The sequence below is a fragment of the Pseudophryne corroboree genome, chromosome 2 (assembly GCF_028390025.1).
Source record: "Pseudophryne corroboree isolate aPseCor3 chromosome 2, aPseCor3.hap2, whole genome shotgun sequence".
Lineage (NCBI taxonomy): Eukaryota > Metazoa > Chordata > Amphibia > Anura > Myobatrachidae > Pseudophryne > Pseudophryne corroboree.
In genome coordinates this window covers 379,251,001-379,275,590 of record NC_086445.1, presented here as the reverse complement: position 1 = coordinate 379,275,590, position 24,590 = coordinate 379,251,001, and the positions used below count along the sequence as shown (strand labels likewise).

Genomic DNA, 24,590 nt, shown 5'->3' with positions numbered 1-24,590 from the left:
CCCCGGCGCTGAGGCCGATGGTAAGGGAGCTATCACCCACCGCCTCCTCCCGGCTCCCCCGGCAGTCACCGCAGCGCATCTGTATGAAGTTTTCCACCCTTCCAACCCTGCAGTTTTGGTGAGTTGATTTATGCCTGCAGGGAGGGTGGGGAGGGGCGGGAAGCTGCGGGCAGACACACAAGAAGAAAGCCAATCCCGTGATTGACCATTTTTCAATCCCGATAGCCAGGATTGAAAAAATGGCCTGGGATTGGCCACCCTGGCTGAAACAGAGGGTCACATTACTGCTGGCACCTTGAAGAAGATGCTGGTGACACCACTAGAACCGGGCAAGTAACAACTTGGTCATCCATATAGACATGATGAATGTAGACATGGCCACTGTCGATATGCTAAGCATGCAGATATTTCAACCATTTCAACTTTCTTACGTCAACTTAATGCATGTTGACATAAGAACTACTGACCAAACATAAAACACCCCCTATATTGCCCGACTATGCACTGTTCCAGTCCTGCTTACACCTCTGGAATTTACTGGTACAAAACAAAATATTTATGAAATATATAAATGAGGCTGCAAAGCTACGCCAAGCCACGCTACTGCCCCCACTATCCATCAAACCACAGGGATGATGCTATTCTTGTTTGCATGCAGTGCTTTGTTTTCTACAAACACAACATTCCCTAGTGATGCTAGAAAGTTCCACATAAATCTCATGTATTTAATTGCCTCCTCTATTACCCAGGTGGATTTTGGAAATATAAAAAAAGAAATATTCTCTTTGGAGAGCATTGGTTTCCCTTTTTATGATCCTATACACAAGACATTTGCTCAATGCCTGCAGAACCTTACAGTAGCAGCTTTCCTGGGGCACTTTGTGACCTCTAATAGAATTGTACACCTTGTTCTTGGGGCAATTGCTTTTGGTAGGAATATCTACAGTAAGTAATTTATTTTTTTAGACTGGTATCACTGACTGTGGAATGTGGGCAAGGAATTTCCAAGTATCAATGAAGGTGAGTGGAAAGAGAATACATTAAAAACACTTTGCTATGGGATATGATGGTGAAAACAAAAGACTACTAAAATGTATATTATTATTTTGATTCAAATATGTCCTAAAGGTTGACATATTTTTCCAAACAGGTAACAAGTGCTTGATGGTCAATACAAGTTTAATATTAGGGCTTAAATAACAGAATAACTATCAAATGGCTTTTTAGCATATAGTAATACTGGAGTACAAATGTTCTTTCTCAAACTCTACTTTTAGACTGACTTTACATCAGTGATGTGCAGTCAGGGGAGACAGAGTCTCACCTATCATATTCCAAGAGTTTTGACTCGCTGTATTTGAAGCGCTCTGTTGCATATACAGGGAGAGATGAGAGGCGAGGCATCAACCATCTGTTTCCACCCCGGATGGGCAGAAAGGCCTGGCTGGAGAGGGGGTGGGGCTGCGGCCAATAACACTGCAGTGAAAAAGGACAAGAGAAAGGCAGCAGTCAAAGCTGCCTCACTGAAGGGGCTGGCATGTCAGCTAGAGAGCTGGAAGAAAGCTCCTCCCCCAGTCCTCACAGTTCTTCTCAGTAACACTGCTGGAGTCTAAGGGCTGGGCACTTCACACCTCCTTCCCATCCAACCCAGTTCCCCGCTCAGGGTTGGAAAAAAAAAAAAAAGGATGAATGAAAAAATTTAATCACAATTATTACAGTATATTAATAATGTGAAACATTGCTATCAGAAACCTTGATCAACCATGCTTCTAACATTAGCAACATAAAGTTGGATTGTTAATGTTAGAAAGCATTAAAACATGGTTGATCAAGGTATCTAAGAGATAGCAATGTTTCACCTTATTAATATAATAAACAGGATTTAATTTTTTTCATTAAACATGAATGCAAAAAAAAGTTAAACTAAAAAAAAGCTTTAAAAAAAACCCTTTAAAAAACAAACAAAATAAAAGCAAAAACATTTTTTTTTCCAACCCTGGTCCCCCTCATACTGTATATCACTCCCTAACTCAGTGCCTCCCCAGTCATTGACCTCACCGCATGTTACTGCTTTACATGGACATTTCACAGTTTGGTTTTCTTTGTACTACTGATATTAAGGGGCATAAAGCTGGATATTAGACGACGGAATAAGATATGTAGTGACATCAGTATAACATGCGCACTTTCTTTCTGCCCCATAATCATATGTAAATGTATATACTGGACTAAGGGTAAGCTTCACTACTTAACTCTTATCATATACTTATTATTTCCCATTAAAGTTCCAATACAACTAAAATTGAAACTAAAAATACTACAGTGACTGGATTTTTAAGTACATATATATCACAACAGATTTACAACATATTCTTGAGGTGATCTAGTTCTACAATTTATTCCCAATTCTCTCCTGTTTATTAACATGATCTGATATGAGACTTTGCTCAAGTGAAATTACCATGGCTAAAGGTCTCGCCGGTGGCTATCCTATTAGCCTCGATAAGGTGGTGCGAACTACGTCTTATCTGGGATTTTGTTTCACCTACCTCAGGCAGGCGAAACCAAATCCCTGGAAACAGCCCCGTTTTCAAGCAAAGATGGGGTCTGTTTCTCACGAAAACACACAGGTTTCACTGAACCTTTGTGTTTTTTCGGGAGAAAATGCATTTTTTTATGGGGGATATAATTGGATAGCCTGTAAAATAAAATCTGTGAAACATCGGGAAAAACTGACGTTTTTCGCACCCAATGTTTTACAGCATAAATCAATAAACAAAGTTACACTGAAATATGGATTGTGCCTTCAATTTAGGACTAGGGCATAATATGGGGAAGAAAATGTAGTATGTCACATGCTCAAATTAAGATTATGCAAATGATATGCCTCAATCAATTAACATGCAAATACAGTTTTTCCATTTCACTTCTCACAAATGAAATTCCCAGCAAGTTATACCTATCGAAAAATGGTTTAACAGGGTGTTTGCAGCTGTCAAGCTGCCAGAATCATAAGCTTCAAAAGGCCAATTAGCAATGAATTTGCGCAGTGTTGGGAAATATTAATAATCCAATGTTAATTAAGAACAAATATAGAACAAAATACATACTGTACATATATTTAATATTACATAAAAGTTAATAAGTTTTGGGTGTCTATGAGATACTAAAAATAAAAAATCCCATGACAAATGTAAGCTCAAATTTTATAACTAAAATGTTTCTTTGAACGAAACATTACTGAAGCAAATAAAATTCACAACAACAATATCCTTCTGACACTAATTACCAGATGTGCCACAGTAACAATTTAAAAAAAAAATATATAAAAAAAAATAAAAATCAGTAGACTGTAAAATGTGTAATTAAATATTCAAAATTACATCTAATTATATGCATTTTAAGAAAGACTCGAAATAGAAGACCAACATTTGCATGTGTCCACTATGCGGACTTAAAAATAAACTATGTAGACAAAAGTGAATGGACACCACCACGCAAGCAAAATGGTGTGCTCCGGCAGCAAAGTGTTCGAGAAGGTATAAAAGGTAGATGGGCACTGAATAGTTCATTTGCTAACGAAATGGCTTGCCGAAAGGAGCTAACTGATTGTTTGGAAAGGGTATCATTGTAGGCCCCTCGATCATATGTATGAGTGGGAGAAGCATTGCGGATGTTAGAAAGGTTTCGAAAGGAATATGGCTGTTTTTCTGAAACCCATTACATAACCCCCTATAAGTACTTCTTTCAATCCACCGTCGCTCAGTGTTAAGAGGCAGGATATCAATGTTAGCACAGGTATTTATTAGGGATGAGCGGGTTCGGTTCCTCGGAATCCGAACCCGCCCGAACTTCATGTTTTTTTACACGGGGCCGAGCGACTCGGATCTTCCCGCCTTGCTCGGTTAACCCGAGCGCGCCCGAACGTCATCATCCCGCTGTCGGATTCTCGCGAGGCTCGGATTCTATCGCGAGACTCGGATTCTATATAAGGAGCCGCGCGTCGCCGCCATTTTCACACGTGCATTGAGATTCATAGGGAGAGGACGTGGCTGGCGTCCTCTCCGTTTATAGAGAAGAGAGTGAGACAGTAGAGAGAGACACAGTAGTAATTTTGGGGAGCATTAGGAGGAGTACTAGTTACTTGCTGAAGTGATAGATAGTGTGACTGTATATTATCTGACTTGTGGGGGAGACACTGACAGTGGGGAGCAGTTAGAGTCTGAGAGCAGGACAGGAGTACATATAACGTACAGTGCACACTTTTGCTGCCAGAGTGCCACACTGCCATTGTGACCACACTGACCACCAGTATAATATATATTGTGATTGTCTGCTTAGGAGTACTACTTGCAAGTTGCTGATAGTGTGACCAGTGACCTGACCACCAGTCACCACCAGTTTAATATATATATATATATATATATAAAATTGTATATAATATATATATAAAATTGTATACCACCTACCCGTGGTTTTTTTTTTTCTTTCTTCTTTATACATACTACTATAGTAGCTTACTGTAGCAGTCTGCGGTGCTGCTGAGCTGACTGTGTCCAGCAGGTCCGTCATCAGTCATTACATAATAAATATATATACCTGTCCGGCTGCAGTACTAGTGATATTATATATATATATATATATATATATTGATTTCATCTCATTATCATCCAGTCTATATTAGCAGCAGACACAGTACGGTAGTCCACGGCTGTAGCTACCTCTGTGTCGGCAGTCGCTCGTCCATCCATAATTGTATACCACCTACCCGTGGTTTTTTTTTTCTTTCTTCTTTATACATACTACTATAGTAGCTTACTGTAGCAGTCTGCGGTGCTGCTGAGCTGACAGTGTCCAGAAGGTCCGTCATCAGTCATTACATAATAAATATATATACCTGTCCGACTGCAGTACTAGTGATATTATATATATATATATATATATATATATTGATTTCATCTCCTTATCATCCAGTCTATATTAGCAGGAGACACAGTACGGTAGTCCACGGCTGTAGCTACCTCTGTGTCGGCAGTCGCTCGTCCATCCATAATTGTATACCACCTACCCGTGGTTTTTTTTTTTCTTTCTTCTTTATACATACTACTATAGTAGCTTACTGTAGCAGTCTGCGGTGCTGCTGAGCTGACAGTGTCCAGCAGGTCCGTCATCAGTCATTACATAATAAATATATATACCTGTCCGGCTGCAGTACTAGTGATATTATATATATATATATATATATTGATTTCATCTCCTTATCATCCAGTCTATGTTAGCAGCAGACACAGTACGGTAGTCCACGGCTGTAGCTACCTCTGTGTCGGCAGTCGCTCGTCCATCCATAATTGTATACCACCTACCCGTGGTTTTTTTTTTCTTTCTTCTTTATACATACTACTATAGTAGCTTACTGTAGCAGTCTGCGGTGCTGCTGAGCTGACAGTGTCCAGCAGGTCCGTCATCAGTCATTACATAATAAATATATCTACCTGTCCGGCTGCAGTACTAGTGTGATATAATATATATTGATTTCATCTCATTATCATCCAGTCTATATTAGCAGCAGACACAGTACGGTAGTCCACGGCTGTAGCTACCTCTGTGTCGGCAGTCGCTCGTCCATCCATAATTGTATACCACCTACCCGTGGTTTTTTTTTTTCTTTCTTCTTTATACATACTACTATAGTAGCTTACTGTAGCAGTCTGCGGTGCTGCTGAGCTGACAGTGTCCAGCAGGTCCGTCATCAGTCATTACATAATAAATATATATACCTGTCCGGCTGCAGTACTAGTGATATTATATATATATATATATATTGATTTCATCTCATTATCATCCAGTCTATATTAGCAGCAGACACAGTACGGTAGTCCACGGCTGTAGCTACCTCTGTGTCGGCAGTCGCTCGTCCATCCATAAGTATACTAGTATCCATCCATCTACATTGTTTACCTGAGGTGCCTTTTAGTTGTGCCTATTAAAATATGGAGAACAAAAATGTTGAGGTTCCAAAATTAGGGAAAGATCAAGATCCACTTCCACCTCGTGCTGAAGCTGCTGCCACTAGTCATGGCCGAGACGATGAAATGCCAGCAACGTCGTCTGCCAAGGCCGATGCCCAATGTCATAGTACAGAGCATGTAAAATCCAAAACACCAAATATCAGTAAAAAAAAGGACTCCAAAATCTAAAATAAAATTGTCGGAGGAGAAGCGTAAACTTGCCAATATGCCATTTACCACACGGAGTGGCAAGGAACGGCTGAGGCCCTGGCCTATGTTCATGGCTAGTGGTTCAGCTTCACATGAGGATGGAAGCACTCAGCCTCTCGCTAGAAAACTGAAAAGACTCAAGCTGGCAAAAGCACCGCAAAGAACTGTGCGTTCTTCGAAATCCCAAATCCACAAGGAGAGTCCAATTGTGTCGGTTGTGATGCCTGACCTTCCCAACACTGGACGTGAAGAGCATGCGCCTTCCACCATTTGCACGCCCCCTGCAAGTGCTGGAAGGAGCACCCGCAGTCCAGTTCCTGATAGTCAGATTGAAGATGTCAGTGTTGAAGTACACCAGGATGAGGAGGATATGGGTGTTGCTGGCGCTGGGGAGGAAATTGACAAGGAGGATTCTGATGGTGAGGTGGTTTGTTTAAGTCAGGCACCCGGGGAGACACCTGTTGTCCGTGGGAGGAATAGGGCCGTTGACATGCCTGGTGAAAATACCAAAAAAATCAGCTCTTCGGTGTGGAAGTATTTCACCAGAAATGCGGACAACATTTGTCAAGCCGTGTGTTGCCTTTGTCAAGCTGTAATAAGTAGGGGTAAGGACGTTAACCACCTCGGAACATCCTCCCTTATACGTCACCTGCAGCGCATTCATAATAAGTCAGTGACAAGTTCAAAAACTTTGGGCGACAGCGGAAGCAGTCCACTGACCAGTAAATCCCTTCCTCTTGTAACCAAGCTCACGCAAACCACCCCACCAACTCCCTCAGTGTCAATTTCCTCCTTCCCCAGGAATGCCAATAGTCCTGCATGCCATGTCACTGGCAATTCTGACGAGTCCTCTCCTGCCTGGGATTCCTCCGATGCATCCTTGCGTGTAACGCCTACTGCTGCTGGCGCTGCTGTTGTTGCTGCTGGGAGTCGATGGTCATCCCAGAGGGGAAGTCGTAAGCCCACTTTTACTACTTCCACCAAGCAATTGACTGTCCAACAGTCCTTTGCGAGAAAGATGAAATATCACAGCAGTCATCCTGTTGCAAAGCGGATAACTGAGGCCTTGACAACTATGTTGGTGTTAGACGTGCGTCCGGTATCCGCCGTTAGTTCACAGGGAACTAGACAATTTATTGAGGCAGTGTGCCCCCGTTACCAAATACCATCTAGGTTCCACTTCTCTAGGCAGGCGATACCGAGAATGTACACGGACGTCAGAAAAAGACTCACCAGTGTCCTAAAAAATGCAGTTGTACCCAATGTCCACTTAACCACGGACATGTGGACAAGTGGAGCAGGGCAGGGTCAGGACTATATGACTGTGACAGCCCACTGGGTAGATGTATGGACTCCCGCCGCAAGAACAGCAGCGGCGGCACCAGTAGCAGCATCTCGCAAACGCCAACTCTTTCCTAGGCAGGCTACGCTTTGTATCACCGGTTTCCAGAATACGCACACAGCTGAAAACCTCTTACGGCAACTGAGGAAGATCATCGCGGAATGGCTTACCCCAATTGGACTCTCCTGTGGATTTGTGGCATCGGACAACGCCAGCAATATTGTGTGTGCATTAAATATGGGCAAATTCCAGCACGTCCCATGTTTTGCACATACCTTGAATTTGGTGGTGCAGAATTTTTTAAAAAACGACAGGGGCGTGCAAGAGATGCTGTCGGTGGCCAGAAGAATTGCGGGACACTTTCGGCGTACAGGCACCACGTACAGAAGACTGGAGCACCACCAAAAACGCCTGAACCTGCCCTGCCATCATCTGAAGCAAGAAGTGGTAACGAGGTGGAATTCAACCCTCTATATGCTTCAGAGGTTGGAGGAGCAGCAAAAGGCCATTCAAGCCTATACAATTGAGCACGATATAGGAGGTGGAATGTACCGGTCTCAGAGCGCAGTGGAGAATGATTCAACGTTGTGCAAGGTTCTGCAACCTTTTGAACTTGCCACACGTGAAGTCAGTTCAGACACTGCCAGCCTGAGTCAGGTCATTCCCCTCATCAGGCTTTTGCAGAAGAAGCTGGAGGCATTGAAGGAGGAGCTAAAAGGGAGCGATTCCGCTAGGCATGTGGGACTTGTGGATGGAGCCCTTAATTCGCTTAACAAGGATTCACGGGTGGTCAATCTGTTGAAATCAGAGCACTACATTTTGGCCACCGTGCTCGATCCTAGATTTAAAACCTACCTTGGATCTCTCTTTCCGGCAGACACAAGTCTGCTGGGGTTCAAAGACCTGCTGGTGACAAAATTGTCAAGTCAAGCGGAACGCGACCTGTCAACATCTCCTCCTTCACATTCTCCCGCAACTGGGGGTGCGAGGAAAAGGCTCAGAATTCCGAGCCCACCCGCTGGCGGTGATGCAGGGCAGTCTGGAGCGACTGCTGATGCTGACATCTGGTCCGGACTGAAGGACCTGACAACGATTACGGACATGTCGTCTACTGTCACTGCATATGATTCTCTCACCATTGAAAGAATGGTGGAGGATTATATGAGTGACCGCATCCAAGTAGGCACGTCAGACAGTCCGTACTTATACTGGCAGGAAAAAGAGGCAATTTGGAGGCCCTTGCACAAACTGGCTTTATTCTACCTAAGTTGCCCTCCCACAAGTGTGTACTCCGAAAGAGTGTTTAGTGCCGCCGCTCACCTTGTCAGCAATCTGCGTACGAGGTTACTTCCAGAAAATGTGGAGAAGATGATGTTCATTAAAATGAATTATAATCAATTCCTCCGTGGAGACATTGACCAGCAGCAATTGCCTCCACAAAGTACACAGGGAGCTGAGATGGTGGATTCCAGTGGGGACGAATTGATAATCTGTGAGGAGCGGGATGTACACGGTGATATATCGGAGGATGATGATGAGGTGGACATCTTGCCTCTGTAGAGCCAGTTTGTGCAAGGAGAGATTAATTGCTTCTTTTTCGGTGGGGGTCCAAACCAACCCGTCATTTCAGTCACAGTCGTGTGGCAGACCCTGTCACTGAAATGATGGGTTGGTTAAAGTGTGCATGTCCTGTTTATACAACATAAGGGTGGGTGGGAGGGCCCAAGGACAATTCCATCTTGCACCTCTTTTTTCTTTCATTTTTCTTTGCGTCATGTGCTGTTTGGGGAGTGTTTTTTGGAAGGGCCATCCTGCGTGACACTGCAGTGCCACTCCTAGATGGGCCAGGTGTTTGTGTCGGCCACTAGGGTCGCTTAGCTTACTCACACAGCTACCTCATTGTGCCTCTTTTTTTCTTCTTTGCGTCATGTGCTGTTTGGGGAGTGTTTTTTGGAAGGGCCATCCTGCGTGACACTGCAGTGACACTCCTAGATGGGCCAGATGTTTGTGTCGGCCACTAGGGTCGCTTATCTTACTCACATAGCTACCTCATTGCGCCTCTTTTTTTCTTCTTTGCGTCATGTGCTGTTTGGGGAGTGTTTTTTGGAAGGGCCATCCTGAGTGACACTGCAGTGCCACTCCTAGATGGGCCAGGTGTTTGTGTCGGCCACTAGGGTCGCTTAGCTTACTCACACAGCTACCTCATTGCGCCTCTTTTTTTCTTCTTTGCGTCATGTGCTGTTTGGGGAGTGTTTTTTGGAAGGGCCATCCTGCGTGACACTGCAGTGCCACTCCTAGATGGGCCAGGTGTTTGTGTCGGCCACTAGGGTCGCTTAGCTTAGTCATCCAGCGACCTCGGTGCAAATTTTAGGACTAAAAATAATATTGTGAGGTGTGAGGTATTCAGAATAGACTGAAAATGAGTGGAAATTATGGTTTTTGAGGTTAATAATACTTTGGGATCAAAATGACCCCCAAATTCTATGATTTAAGCTGTTTTTTAGGGTTTTTTGAAAAAAACACCCGAATCTAAAACACACCCGAATCCGACAAAAAAAAATCGGTGAGGTTTTGCCAAAACGCGGTCGAACCCAAAACACGGCCGCGGAACCGAACCCAAAACCAAAACACAAAACCCGAAAAATTTCAAGTGCACATCCCTAGTATTTATATGACGTATATATTTACAAAACTTGTGTCTCAGCAGTCACTCCCATTCCTTTCATTCTGTAGATCACAATGGAGCACATACATATGTTGGTAAGAAACCATGGTTGCATAAAACTGTTTCAGCATAAACTAACACAATTTGCCAGTTCACATGAATTCCTCAAGTGTTCTCACACTTGTTCAGTTTTGTCCACATATAAAATGGGTAATTACAAGCAGGGAAATTAATTAAATCTGAGATATTATAAATTCTACTATTGTATACAAAATAACTAAACATTGTGTAATATTGTCTTTTTTTATTGGGTAGATAACAGTATGACACAATAACCACAATACTCAAAGTTCACACATATAAAATGAAAATACATGACAAGTAACAGGTCGAATAGAACAGAAGTTGATGAGTGATCCAATTTTAGGAACAGTAGAAGGACAGGAGAGTTTCCACACGTACAATGGTATGGCAATCCATTAAGAAACAGCAAAAGAAACAGAAAAAAAAGAAGAGAAAGAAAAGAAAAATAGTAAGAAAAGGAACCCAAGGGGTAGGTCCTCAGGCTGGCAACTAGTGAAAGAGTGATTGAAGTAGGCCGTTACCTAAGGAACGGCGGTGAGGCGTTTTGGGAAGCTAACCAGGGATTCCATATTTTATCAAACATTATGGGGGATATCCAATTAGCCCCGGTAATTTACCGGGGCCAATTGTCCCCCCGATAATCCAGCACGAGTGATGGCTTATCGGGGGTTACCTGAAGCTGCACCAGGTGCCGGCTCCTGACAGCGCTCGATGCAGCGCTGCTCCTCCGGCTCCCCCGGTCACATGGCCGCTCCCCCGTCATGTGACGGCTGCCAGGGGCGGAGGAGAGGGGGGATGCGGTCACGGCGCTGCCCCGGCTTCCGGATGCTTGCAGTCCCAGCCTGCTGCTGCAGCGGGCATGGGACGCTGCAGGTTGTCCCGCACATCTGGGATTTTTTTCGCCTGCCTCAGGCAGGCAAAACCAAATCCCCAGAAACAACCCTGTTTTCCAGCAGAGTTTCAAAAGTGTTGAGAGGCCTACTGACAAGGAGACCTCCCACCTTAGAGTGATCATGTCTGAGCTGCAAATATCGGAAGAAATCTTTAGAGATGGGAGTTCCGCAGGACTCTGGATCTCAGAGAATTGGGGAAAGCTGGTGTCTCTGGTAATATCGTTGAGGTACAGAATGTTCCCTTTTTTCCATGGACTGAAAGACAACCTGCTCATGCCAGGAGGGAAATCAGGATTGTGGAATAATGGAATATGAGGAGATGGGCCAGGGGCCAGTACATATTTCCTATTAACTTAATTCCACATGGATAGGGAATGAGAAACTTATCGGATGAGACACGGTTTGGGGATGAGTCCTCGAGAGTCAGAGGAGAGAGGAAACTGTAGAGAGACCCAACTTGTCAGGCTCAATATCGACAAAGACCTTCCCAGCTCCAGAATTACAGCATTGTACAGTGGGCAAGTAGTGCCGCAATATAGTACCTCTTAAAATTGGGAATACTCAGACCTCTACGCCTCGAGGGATGCTGCAATAGTTTCAGTTTAACCTGAGGGTGTTTGTTAGCCCAAAGCCCCAAACAAATTTAGAGGTTTGAAATTGTATCAACTTTCATACATAGGGGTGTGTATATATCGGAAGAGTTTGAAAAAGGTATAGGAGCAGAGGGAGAACGGAGATAACTTTATTAGACCACGTCTGGATCTGAGCATTTAATTTGGTCTAAAATGCATAGAAAATTTGCCTGAAAGAGCTGATGATGGCTTCATTATTATTATTTTTTTGTTGGGAGAATGTAAATGAGGCATCCAGAGAGAGTTTAATGGGTGCAGGTATATAGAATCAAACACTTCCATCTTACTGGCTTTAATTTTGTTGCTCAAATACATTGTAGTTAGAGTAGAGATAAATCACAGAGAGAAGGGGCTGCAGGGCTAGGATCGGGTTAGTGAGAGAGATTAGGACTTTACCCTCTTATGTTCCGCGAGTCCAGTTCTCCCCCCAGAAATTGCTGCACTGCAGCAGATCCTTGCCGCCAAGGGCTCTATAACTAAAGCAGAAATTATGGGTGAAAGTGGACAACCCTGTCTGGTACCATTGGCAATTCCAAATGCTGAAATAACACCATAAAATTTACGAGAAAAGCCCATCTTTTAGAATACTTTCAACGTCAAGGACCTCGAAATGCGGTTAAACACAGTCTCTGCATCCAGTGCCAGAGTGAGTGAGGGTATTTTCTGTTTGTGAATAGAGTTAATCAAATTGATGGCCAATCTAGTGCTGTGGGGAGCCTGGTGACCTGGAATGCAACAGACCTGATCTGGATAAACCATATGAGGGGAGGGCAGGCGGGTGGCTAAAATTGTGGCATAAATTTTAAAATCTACATTTAGCAATGAGGTTGGCTTATAGTTAAGGCATTGTGTAGGGTCTCTGTCAGGGGGAGGCATTAATTTTGTCGGCTGTTGGGATCTCAACTGTCAGGATATAGACGCCGGAATCCCGACACTCTGTACAATACCAGTGGTCAGAATCCCGACCGCCAGCCGGAATCCCCACTCGGGTGGTGGTCCACGCCACCACCCGAGTGGGGAATATAACCCTGTGGCAACCAAAGGTTGCCACAAGGTCCGAAGCGTGGTGAGTGCAGCAAGCCCATAAGGAGACATGCTGTGCTCACCGCCAGTATTCTGGCTGTCCGGATCCCGGTGACGGTCTCCTGACCGCCGGGATCCCGAAAGCCGGCATAACATACCCGTCAGGCATTGGAATTACCACAATATCCACCTGTATGGAGTGTAATATTGTCTCATGTAAAGCATGTAACAACATATGCTTCCACCCTTCATTTACTCTGCACTGAGTCACTATCATCTTCTGCAGCAGGGCTGATCCAGAGGAACACGCAATCATGCGTACACACTGTACGATGTGCACAATTTGACGTTACAAAACGGCAAATCAACCAGACATTGTTCAGGTGTGTACCTGGCTTTACACTATCTTGCTGGCTCACTAATTATCTCAACTGGTTCTACATACAGAAATCCTCAAAACATGAGCGGTTGTTAACACTTGAGGATTGAGAATCACTGGTGTAGAGTTCTAAAGTCATACTTACTGTTATTTAAAAAAAAATAGGAATCGAAGATGAAAGTCAGGTTATTATGGCCAGAACACTGTATGAAGTGCAATATTATGTACTGAACGATCATATAAGAGAGCTATTATTTTTATATGGCTCTGATGTATTATATATGCTTGGGGTTCTAACTATATCCCGATAATTGTTGGTGAAAAGGAGAAACTGTATCTTGTGACTGCCTCCAAGGATAAAAAGCATTTTCTTCAGGGATGAGAGGTTTCCAATTATTTTTGTTCAGCCCAGATTCAAAAAGATGTACTGGACTTTTCAACTGCCTCTAGCTCTTATGATTTGTTTAATCCTTCTGTGCTTCTTGTATACAGATGAGGTAAAATAACATTCTGTAGAAGTGTGAGCCATATTTATTTGTCTAGACAGCCTCGCTGGTATTACATACTGGCAAACATGTGCATGACTTCTCCAGTTGCAGAGACGGAGCGCCTTGTCTGTGTAGATACTACTGGAGTGTGATATTTATTACACCACATAGAATACAGTAGGTTTGTTGGTTGGTGTGTGTGTGGGCTACAAAGAAGGCTGATTGACTGCTACAACTTTTTGACACAGGCCCTTGAGGGAGATTACTTTGCTAGCTCAATGTAAGTTTGCCAGCTGTGTCTCTAAAGCTCGTTCTTGATTTCTACATGTTATGTTTTATAAGCTGGCTTCTGACCAATGTCTTATGGAGAAGCCAGTGTTTACAGATGATATATCACTTGGCTTATTTTGTGCTAGATGGTCTAACCTCTGTGTTTAGAACATTTATAATTACTATTCTTTAGGAGCCACTTTTGGACAGCATTTTTCAATGTATTCTGTAATTCCTAATTTAACAAGCATGTGGTATAATTTATAAATTCTGCACATCAGACATTAGAGATCACATTAGTCTCATTTAGCAATGTTTCCTGTAGACTATTTAATTAAATGCCAGTTTATTAGGCTTTAACATCTTAAACTCCATGTAGAGTAGGTCGTACATCTGTTTTATTAGGTTGTACATCTGCTTTTTTTAGAGTAATAAGAGGAGTTGTGGTAAAACTTACCTTTGTTAACTCACTTCCTTCAAGGTCCATGGGATCCACAGGGTTAATTCCTAACCTTGGGTATGATGCTGGTGGAGAGCAGGACTGACACCGAACAGTAAGCTTTTGAGCCTCCCAGGATGCACTTGTCTACTCCCCCTTCATACCTTGCCCCCATGCCCAGGCACTTCAGTTTTAGTAACAAGACCAAAGCAGGAGCTGGAGAGAAGAGAGAAAAAGAAGGATGGTACACACAGGAAACACACTCTCACACAGAGGAGAAGGGAACTGGTGACCAGAGAAGTAACCCACTGAAGCTAGGTGCGTCAGGGTGGGTGCCCTGTGGATCCCATGGACCTCGAAAAAAGAGAGTTAAGAGAAGTTTTACCATAACTACTCTTTTCTTCTTTGGGTAATTAAACCCACAGGGTTAATTCTTAACCTTGGGAAATCTCAAAGCAGTTGTAATAGGGAGGGAACGCTCCTAAGCTGAAAGGAGGATATTGCAGCCAAAGGTTGCATCCCGAGAGGCAAACATTTCAAAGGCATAGAACCTAAGAAACGTACGGGCAGTAGACCACGTAGCTGCCTTGCAGAGTTGTTCGGCAGATGCACCACGGTGGGCTGCCCATGAAGGACCCACAGAACGAGTAGAGTGAGCAGAGACTGTATTCGGAACAGGCAGATCCGCTTGAGCATACGCCTGTGAAATGGCCATGCGGAGCCAACGTGCGTTTAGTGGCTGGCCAGCCCAGCTTGTGAAATCCATAAAGGATAAATAAATAATAGGTTTTCCAAAGGGAACCAGTACGGTCAACGTAGATCCGGAGACCATGGACCACATCAAACAATGCTTCCACTTCTGAGAGGTGGGTTTCCTGAAAGGCTGGTACCACAATGGGTTCATTATTATGGAACTTAGATACTACCTTAGGTAGATATCCCTTTATCGTTCAAAGGACCGCCCGGTCTTGGTGAAAAATGAAGAATGGTGAGCAACATGAGAAAGCTCCCAAGTCTGATACCCTACATGCTGCGGCGATTGCCAAGAGAAACAGGGTCTTCACATTTAACCAAAGGTTCAAACAGGCTCCTTAATAAGGCCTGAAGAACCAAAGACAAATCCCACGGAGCAACCAGAGGAACAAATGGAGGTTGTATTCGGAGTACTCCTTGAAGAAAGGCACGGACATCTGGTAATGGAGAGAGTCTTTTCTGGAACCTAATTAATAAGACCAAGACCTTCAGAGAAGCCAGACGAAGGACCATGGCTAGGCCTGACCAACAGCAGAGGGATCCTGAGAACTTTAGGATCGTAGTGATGATGAGCACAGCACTGGAAGTAGGAGTGTCATATGCGGTAATGTATGTGGGCTGAGGCTGGTTTTCGAGCCTGAAGCATAGTCTGAATTACCGCCCAGAAGAAGCATTTGTCCCTTAGGAGGAAAGTATAAAGAGCAACGACATTAAAGACAGGTGTGGAAGGTCCGGATGGAGACAGGGCCCTTGAAAAAGCAGGTCTGGCTGAAGAGGTAGAGAGGGAAGAGTTATGGAGAGATCCCTCAGATCTGAGAACCAATGGCGTCTGCTGGAGCCATGCTGGAGCTACCAGGATGAGCTTGCCGCCTTCCTCCTTGAATTTGTGTAGTACTCTAGGAAGGAGAGATACTGGAGGGAATAGATATGCCAGAGGGAATTTCCATGGAACTGTGAGTGTCCACGAAGTTGGCTCCTGGATCTCTTCTCCTGGCCCCGTACACGGGAACCTTGTGATTGTGTCTCAAGGATATGAGATCAAAATCTGGCAACCCCCATTTGCGGACCAGGATTTGAAAGACATCTGGGACCACTCTACGTCGTGGACATCCTGGTGACTAAGAAAGTCTGCCTCCCAGTTGAGGACTCTTAGAATGAAAATGGCCGAGATGGTTGGAAGATGGATTTCTGCTCAGGCGAGAATCCGAGACACTTCCTGCATGGCTGCCGCACTTCAAGTACTGCCTTTCCAATTTATGTAGGCCACTGACGTGGCGTTGTCCGACTGGACTTGCACTGTCGCACTGTAAAGGAGGTCTTAAGCCATTTAAAGAGCCCTGTAAATCACTCTGAGTTCTAGTACATTGATCGGGAGAGTCCTTTCGGCTGGGGACCAATGGCCCTGAAAGGAGTGACTGCTCCCCACCCTCGGAGACTGGTGTCTGTCGTTAGAAGTGTCCAGTGTGGAATCCAGAAAGGTTGTCCCTTATACAGGTTGGGCATGTGACGCCATCATGCAAGGGATTGACGTACCTCATCAGAATTAATGTCTGATAATGATGTGGGTCAGTAGACCATTCCATCTGGACAGTATCAGGCGCTGTACTGTAGGGGCCTGGAGTGAAATTAACCGTATTCTACCACATTGAATACCGATACCAATAAGCCCAGGGTCTGCATGGCTGCATGTATAGAGACCCGGGGGCTGTGAAGCAGGTTGTGAATGCGCAATTGTAATGTTGCAATCTTTCCCTGAGGTAGGAAGATGCGTTGTAGGCTGGCATCCAGTAAAGCCCTGAGGTGGAGCATCCTCTGAGAAGGGGTGATTGAGGACTTGGCCCAGTTGATTATCCAACCATGGGCCTGGAGAAAGGACAATGTCAGCTGGAGATGACGGTTAAATAACTCCGGAGATTGTGCTAGGAGGAGAATGCCCAAGTAAGGGAGGATTCAAATCCTTTGTCCTCAGAGATTGGCCGCCATCACCACTATGATTTCGATGAACACCCTGGGAGCTGTGGACAGTCCAAAGGGTAGGGCCTGAAACTTGAAATGCTGTTGGAGAACAGCAAACCAGAGAAACTGTTGGTGACAGGGCGCTATAGGCACATGCAGGTACGCTTCCTGGATGCCCAGGGAAATCATATAATCTCCAGGTCACATTGCTAGGACAATGGAGCAGAGAGTTTCTATACAGAATTTTGGCACTCTGAGGTACTTGTTCAGCAACATGAGATTCAGAATGGGGCAGTAGGAGCCATATGGTTTCTGAACCAGAAACAATGTAGGCTAGATCCCTTGACCTTGTTGATGTCGTGGCACAGGGATGACCATTCCAGACTGCAGTAAAGAGTAAATGACTCCCTGCAATGCCTGTGCTTTGCCAGGGTCCGGTGACGGAGTGGTAGGGAAGAATGTCTGGGAGGACGCCTCAGAAATGAGAGCGTACTCGTGAGAGACCACTTCATGGACCCAGGAGTCTGTAAGACTCCATGCCTGGGCAAACTGGAGAAGCCAGCCTCCCACCCTGGAGCCAGCCTCCCACCCAGGGGGGATGCCCGTCCAGTCAGGCTGAGGGGAGACATTGGTATTGGTAGGAGGACATCTGGCGGCCCAAGGCTGCTTGGACCTGGGTTTGGAGGTCTTGCATGCGCAATCTGAATGTAAAGTCCGAAAGGATGAAGTCCGAGGTCTTCCAGAGGAAGCTGAAGGCAAATGAGCCATCTTAGATGTCGCTAGTTTCTCAACAATCTTGTCCAGCGCAGGACCAAAGAGGAACTTGCCCGTGCATGGGAGGGCTTCCAGGGCTTTCTTGGTGTCCGTATTCGCCTTTCATGAGCAGAGCCAAACAATGCGGCAAGCTGCAATGGAGACAGCCGAAGCATTAGAGGATAACAGTGCAACATCAAGAGCAGCTTCATCAATGTAATAGGCCACATTCCTGAAGTTGGCAATAACGGATAACTGAGCTGTGGACAGATCAGATGGGAATCTGTGTTCTAGGTCATCGGTCCATGTTTCTATGGTACTCCTGTAAGGGAGTACAATGACTTGAGGCACGCATCCAGTTATCTATCCGGCAGTTCCTTAAGTGAGAACACAGTACGGATAGGTAGGATGGAACTTTTGAGTAAGTGTGTCACATGAGTATCCAGTGGGTTTTCCCACTGTGCACAATCCTCTGTGGATAACGGGTAAAAGGAGCTGAGCCTCATAGGTACCGTGAATTTCTTAGTAGGTGTTTCCACGCCTCAGGTATAACGTCTGTGAAGTGGTCAGAACGTGGAAACTCAGCTAGGACAACTTTCTGCCGCTTGCGTAGTGGGTCGTTAGAAGTAGTGTCCGGTTAAGCATCCTCGAGCTGAAGAGAGAATTTGACCGCTCTGATTAATGTTGCCACATTAAAATGTAGATGGGGCCTCCTCATCCCCTGAGTGAGATTCTGCATCAGAAACCTCAGCCATATCAGCAAGTACTGATGATTCCTCCAAATCAGAGTGTGGTGTGGATCGTGAGGAAGGTATAGTGCACTTAGCAACAGTAGGTGCGGGCAGTGTGCCTTGGCCATGTATCATGCTTTGAAAAGCAGCAGATGAAGCAGCTAGACTCTGTACAGATGTGGGGAAAGAATCCAACTACTGGATGTGGATGAGTGGGGCTGCTATGGCCTGATAAACAGTTTGTAATGGCTGGTTAAAACCCATAAAGGGAGTAATTGGATGTTGTAGTTGCTGCGGAACTGCTACAGGGGGAGCATATGGGCTGCACTGATTGTGGACCAGTCTCTTGGGGAGCCAGTGTGGGCTGTACTGGCTCGTGTATACCTATAAGGGGGACCACAGGTGGGGTAGCTTTATTGACATGCAATTTTTGCCAGCAACGTTGTAAATGAAGGCCATGGGGGCTCTTGTACAACAAGTGGTGGGGCTAAGGTGCTGGGAGGCACTAAACAACCCTGGCATAGACCATCCTGTTATAAATCCTGAGGTAAAACCTCAGTGTGACAGGCATTACATGACATCAAAGTGGGTGCCCCTGCCTGTTTTGTCTTGCTTTTGTTAGACATGGTAACAGCACAAAGTAAACACCCAAAATGTGGTCATGTGCAGCGTGTAAAAGGCACAGTATGTGACAATAAGCAAACACAAATACAATTTTAGTAAAGTGTGGCAAATTTAACTCAATACGCACTAGTATTTAAGGGTTACAGAGAAGAAACAAGTACAGGGAAAGCAATATCAGCACTAGCAAAAGTCACACAATGCAGAAAACAATTTTAACTGCAGTAGACACTGTTATCAACTACCCAGCACTTATATATATATATATAGCTGGCAGGATTTGGCATTTCGTGTAACCTGTGGTGTAGGAGAGGTATACAGGGAGACACAGTCCATCGCCTCTGGAGACCTGCAGAGCTCTGCACAATGGCTGCCCAGCATCTCTAGTGAGGAAGGGGGAGGGAGGAGCAGCCCAGGGCAGGAATACTGCAGTGGAATGGCGCAGTGGGAGGGGCCCCTGGGGAAGCACTGACCTCCCCTGTGCTGACAATCACCACCGGTTCTCCTTACCTATTAAATTGTCCCCAGCACCAGTGTACATGTGTACCCTCGTGATTAAGTGCAGCCTCAAGTACACTTAATGGACTGGGAGCACATCAGCACCAGCGGCCCGTCTCCTGGGACCACGGTACAAGGACTGCGCAGATCGCGAGTCCCGCCTTACCTGTCCCCCATGGGTCAGGATGCAGTCCTGGGAGCCCCTGCGTCTTGCTAGTGAGAAGGATGCAGTGGGAGTCCCGCTGAAATCACCTACCCACTCATGGTGTCGCGGCCCGGTGGGAGAGAAAGCTCTGGCTTCCTATGGACTGTCAGTATCTGTCATTCCATTATAAAAATCATTAAAACTCCGAAAAAGTTAAAAAAAAATAAAATAAAAAGCTTAGGCTACAGCTGCAGGCCTCTGTTCAGTGTGTCCAGCTCATGCTGACACAGAATTTTTTTTTAAAGTGCCTGAGCATGGGGGCGGGGTTTAAAGGGGGAGTGGCCCAGTGCATCCTGGGAGGCTCACAAGCTTATTGTTCGGTGTCAGTCCTGGTCTCCACCAGCATCATACCCAAGGTTAAGAATTAACACTGTGGAGACCATGGACCCCGAAGAAGAAAATGCATTTGTGTACACCAAAATAAATAATACTCAATATACAGACCAAGTCATATTAAGCTGGATACACACTATAAGATTATCTGTCCATTCTTTCTGGTTGGAACAAAAATCTGGTAATGTATGGGAGGTAATGACAATTAACCTTTCGCTCCAAAACACTGGCAAACAGACAAAAATGGACATTCAATCCATTTGATTCAATCAATTTATCTGAACAACCAATTGTGTCAGTTTTCCAGATTTTGGGAGCAAATGATTGATTGTAATTTCCTCACAGACATTACCAGATTTTCGTTCCAACCAGAAAGAATGGACAGATAATCTTGTGTATAGTGTGTATCCAGCTTTACACTTCATAGAGCGGTATCCAATTACCCGCAGTCATTGAACACAGGTAATTGCTTCGCCGGGGTCTATCCTATTAGCTGCAATAAGTTAGCATGAGCCGCAGTTTATCGGGGATTTTGTTTCACCAGCCTCAGGCAGATGAAACAAAATCCCTGATAAGCGCAGATTTTTCAGGGCTGCAGCAGTGAAAAAACATACAGGTTTTACTGAACCTGTGTGTTTTTGCACGGAAAAGTATTTTTTTTATGGGAGATCTAATTTGATACCCCGGAAAAAATATCAGTGAAACAACGGAAAAAATCTGGATATATCACAAAACAAATCCTGTTTTTTTCGCTCCCGATGTTTCATTGCACCTATTTGGATTCCGCCCTAGCGCTTTAAAACTGGGGAAGTAGAATGAAGGTGAGGAGAGATGTAAGAGAGAAACGCAGGCAGAGCACAGTAATACTGCGTTCACGTAACAGCGACCTGGACATAGAATCATACGCATGCCTTCAGGGGGCACCAGGTGCTGGTGTAATTAAATGCAGTGAGCATGATGAAGACAAGCAGCACTAACAAACAGCTGCGGACATTTGCAGAACCACACTCCAACTTGCAGCACTAAATTCATTAGTGTGGATGTCTTTCTATGTGAATTTGTGACCACTTATGCATATTAAGTAAATGAAAATAACTTGTGTGTACATAATCTGTATTTAAACTTAATTACCGTATATACTCGAGTATAAGCCGACTTTTTCAGCACTTTTTTTTGTGCTGAAAAAGCCACCTCGGCTTATACTCGAGTCAGTGCAGGCAGAGGCAGAGCAGTGTGAAGGAGGGACATGGAGCGCACAGCGCTCCTGTGTCCCTCCTGCATCTCCGGCGGCAGCAGCGGCGGTTCTATTACAGGAAATACCCGTTCGTGACCTCTGATCACGAACCGGCACTTCCTATAATAGACCCGCCGCGGCCGCCGAAGATGCAGGAGGGACACAGGAGAGCCGCGCACGCTGTGTGCTTCGTGTCCCTCCAGAAGACAGCGCGGGATCGACGGAGGGGTAAGTAACAACACTGTGGGCCATACCTGGCACTTGGGGAGGGAACGTATCTGGCAGCACTGTGGGGGCATATCTGGCAGCACTGTGGGGGCATATCTGGCAGCACTGTGGGGGCATATCTGGCAGCACTGTGGGGGCATATCTGGCAGCACTGTGGGGGCATATCTGGCAGCACTGTGGGGGCATATCTGGCAGCACTGTGGGGGCATATCTGGCAGCACTGTGGGGGCATATCTGGCAGCACTGTGGGGGCATAACTGGCAGCACTGTGGGGGCATAACTGGCAGCACTGTGGGGGCATATCTGGCAGCACTGTGGGGGCATATCTGGCAGCACTGTGGGGGCATATCTGGCAGCACTGTGGGGGCATAACTGGCAGCACTGTGGGGGCATATCTGGCAGCACTGTGGGGGCATATCTGGCAGCACTGTGGGGGCATAACTGGCAGCACTGTGGGGGCATATCTGGCAGCACTGTGGGGGCATATCTGGCAGCACTGTGGGGGCATATCTGGCACTATGAGGGCATATCTGGCACTGAGGGCTGTGTACGGCTAGAGCTGCATTTCCCACCCTAGGCTTATACTCGAGTCAATAAGTTTTCCCAGGTTTTTGTGGTAGAATTAGGTGCCTCGGCTTATATTCGGGTCGACTTATACTCGAGTATATACGGTACATTTAAAATTGAGTATATGACCAACAATTCTATAATCATACCTGATTTTTGTAAAAGTATTTGTGGTGACATGATATGTCAAGGTTAACACCTTAGTTTCCCATCTCCTGTTCATACACTTTCCTTTATGATATGTGTCAAGACCCTTTGTGCTATTTATAATTGTCGAACAAGCAAATGTACTGGTGTATTCACTCCAAGTTTATTGACAATAAGATGATGGCTTAAATACAAGCATACAATTGTACTTCGAGTGTAAAGGTTTATTAATGGCATTTTGTTGACTATTTTGTTACTATATATTGAAACTTTTCAATAAAAACTACATGATTTAAAAAAAAAAATGTGAATATGACTTTTCAACTTTATTAAAAACACTACTCAGCCACAAGTTTATCTAGTGTACGTGACACTTCATAATGTTATTGGGTAGAAGCAGAGTAATGCAGCTTGCAAATTTACTTATAACACTCAGTGGTGCAGATGTATTAAGCCTTGAGAAGTGATAAAAGCAGTGATAAGTGCAAGGTGATAACTCTCAATTTACATATTGGAGCTGATTGGCTGGTGCGTTATCACCTTGCACTTATCACTACTTTAGCACTTCTCCAGGCTTAATATATCTGCCCCACTGTCTGCTATTAATTTAAGATACTATACACTTACAGTATGTCAATTAAACATGATAAGGGTTTTTTTTTTATATATAACTTTCCTATTGCAATTAAATTCCTAATCATCCCTTCTCTGTTATATCACAACACTATTTGGCTGTTAAGTGTGCGCTAAGGGCCTTTCATTATGGAGAGAATGTGCAGAGAAGTCCTCAGAAAACTAGATCTATTCTGAATGATCTACAGAAACTCCAGCCACTGTTGTAACCAGTAACCAAAAGTAGCAAATGCTACATATGCTGCATATTACAAACAAAACACACAGGCCTCCAGTAGCTATAGTAAAGCACTGCTAGATAGTAAAACAATGCATATGAGATGCGCCTTGACACATCATATATAGATATGCTGTTCTTTGAAGTGGTTGCTAATTATCCTATTAACAGTACTAACGGGAGGTCTTGAATAAGTGATTTTGGATGATATTTGTAATAACATCCTAGTATCCAGTTTATGCCAGCACATATGAATCCCATTATTCCTTTCACTGACTAAACCGTTTTCATTTTTCCCTAAAATACAAATTTTAGGGACATTTGTGACTTATATAGTATTCATTTTTGCCTATTTTTCCATGTTATAGTTTTTTGTGCACCTATACATGTGCAGCTTCTTCAGAGTGGTCCCATGAAAAGATGGACTGATGATCTACTAGTTCAAGTTCTACCTTATTAATATAATTGTCATTCTTAAAATAGGGGGCTTTCATAGAATAAACTACTTGTTTTCTGGGTTCCCTCTGGATCCAGTGCCTTCTTAATAATGTGACCAGAAGGTACATGACTACCCATTAATGTAGAGTGGACTTATCACCGATGCATTTTGTGAGCTGAGCCAATATTCACCCTATTCATTTGTTAGACCCCAGTAACATAACTGAGGCACTGACTGACTGGTATTTGAGGCATGAAATTCACCAAGTAGTGACTCCTAGTGATTGGATAGGTAACATTCTTATGACTATTAGTTTATCACAGAAATATTAGTCCTCCTTTGTGTGTAAGGAACGCCACACATTAAGCAACTGCCAAAAACAGGTGGGAGACTTTAACAAGTCTGAGCTGCTAGGGGAAATACAGAAAAAAATGACAGAATAATCCCCCAAAAATTACATACATACGTGAGAGTTTTTTTGTTTCTGTTCTTAAAGCAACTAATATACAAATGTCATTAGCCTCAGACTATGAAACAAAGAACCATACACACTATGCCTATTAAAAATTGCAAGGCATATCCATTAAATATCCACTTATCTGCTGTATATTTACAGTGCTCTAATTACTATATAATGCAGCGTTCTGAGCAAATGCCACCACTCTCACTTATATTAAATTAGATACCTCGAATGACGTAATTGTCCAGAGCATCTTCCATTCTCTTCAAGGCTTCAGCCCGATTCTTGCCATGGGTTACCAACTATAACAAACAATCTTTAGGTTACATGTATGGAACACATAAAGAAAAATCATTTGTGTATATCTATATATTATTATGGC

At 44.4% G+C, this 24,590-nt stretch overlaps 1 protein-coding gene across 4 annotated transcripts in view; it reads right to left on the bottom strand.

The window, feature by feature from the left end:
- Positions 1 to 24,590, bottom strand: part of PCCA (propionyl-CoA carboxylase subunit alpha) — a 972,421-nt gene that overhangs the window by 449,769 nt on the left and 498,062 nt on the right. For all 4 annotated transcript variants that reach the window (XM_063953234.1, XM_063953235.1, XM_063953233.1 and 1 more), the window contains exon 16: positions 24,435 to 24,510. In XM_063953234.1, the coding sequence (XP_063809304.1) occupies positions 24,435 to 24,510 (76 nt within the window). The remainder of the gene's footprint in view (positions 1 to 24,434; positions 24,511 to 24,590) is intronic.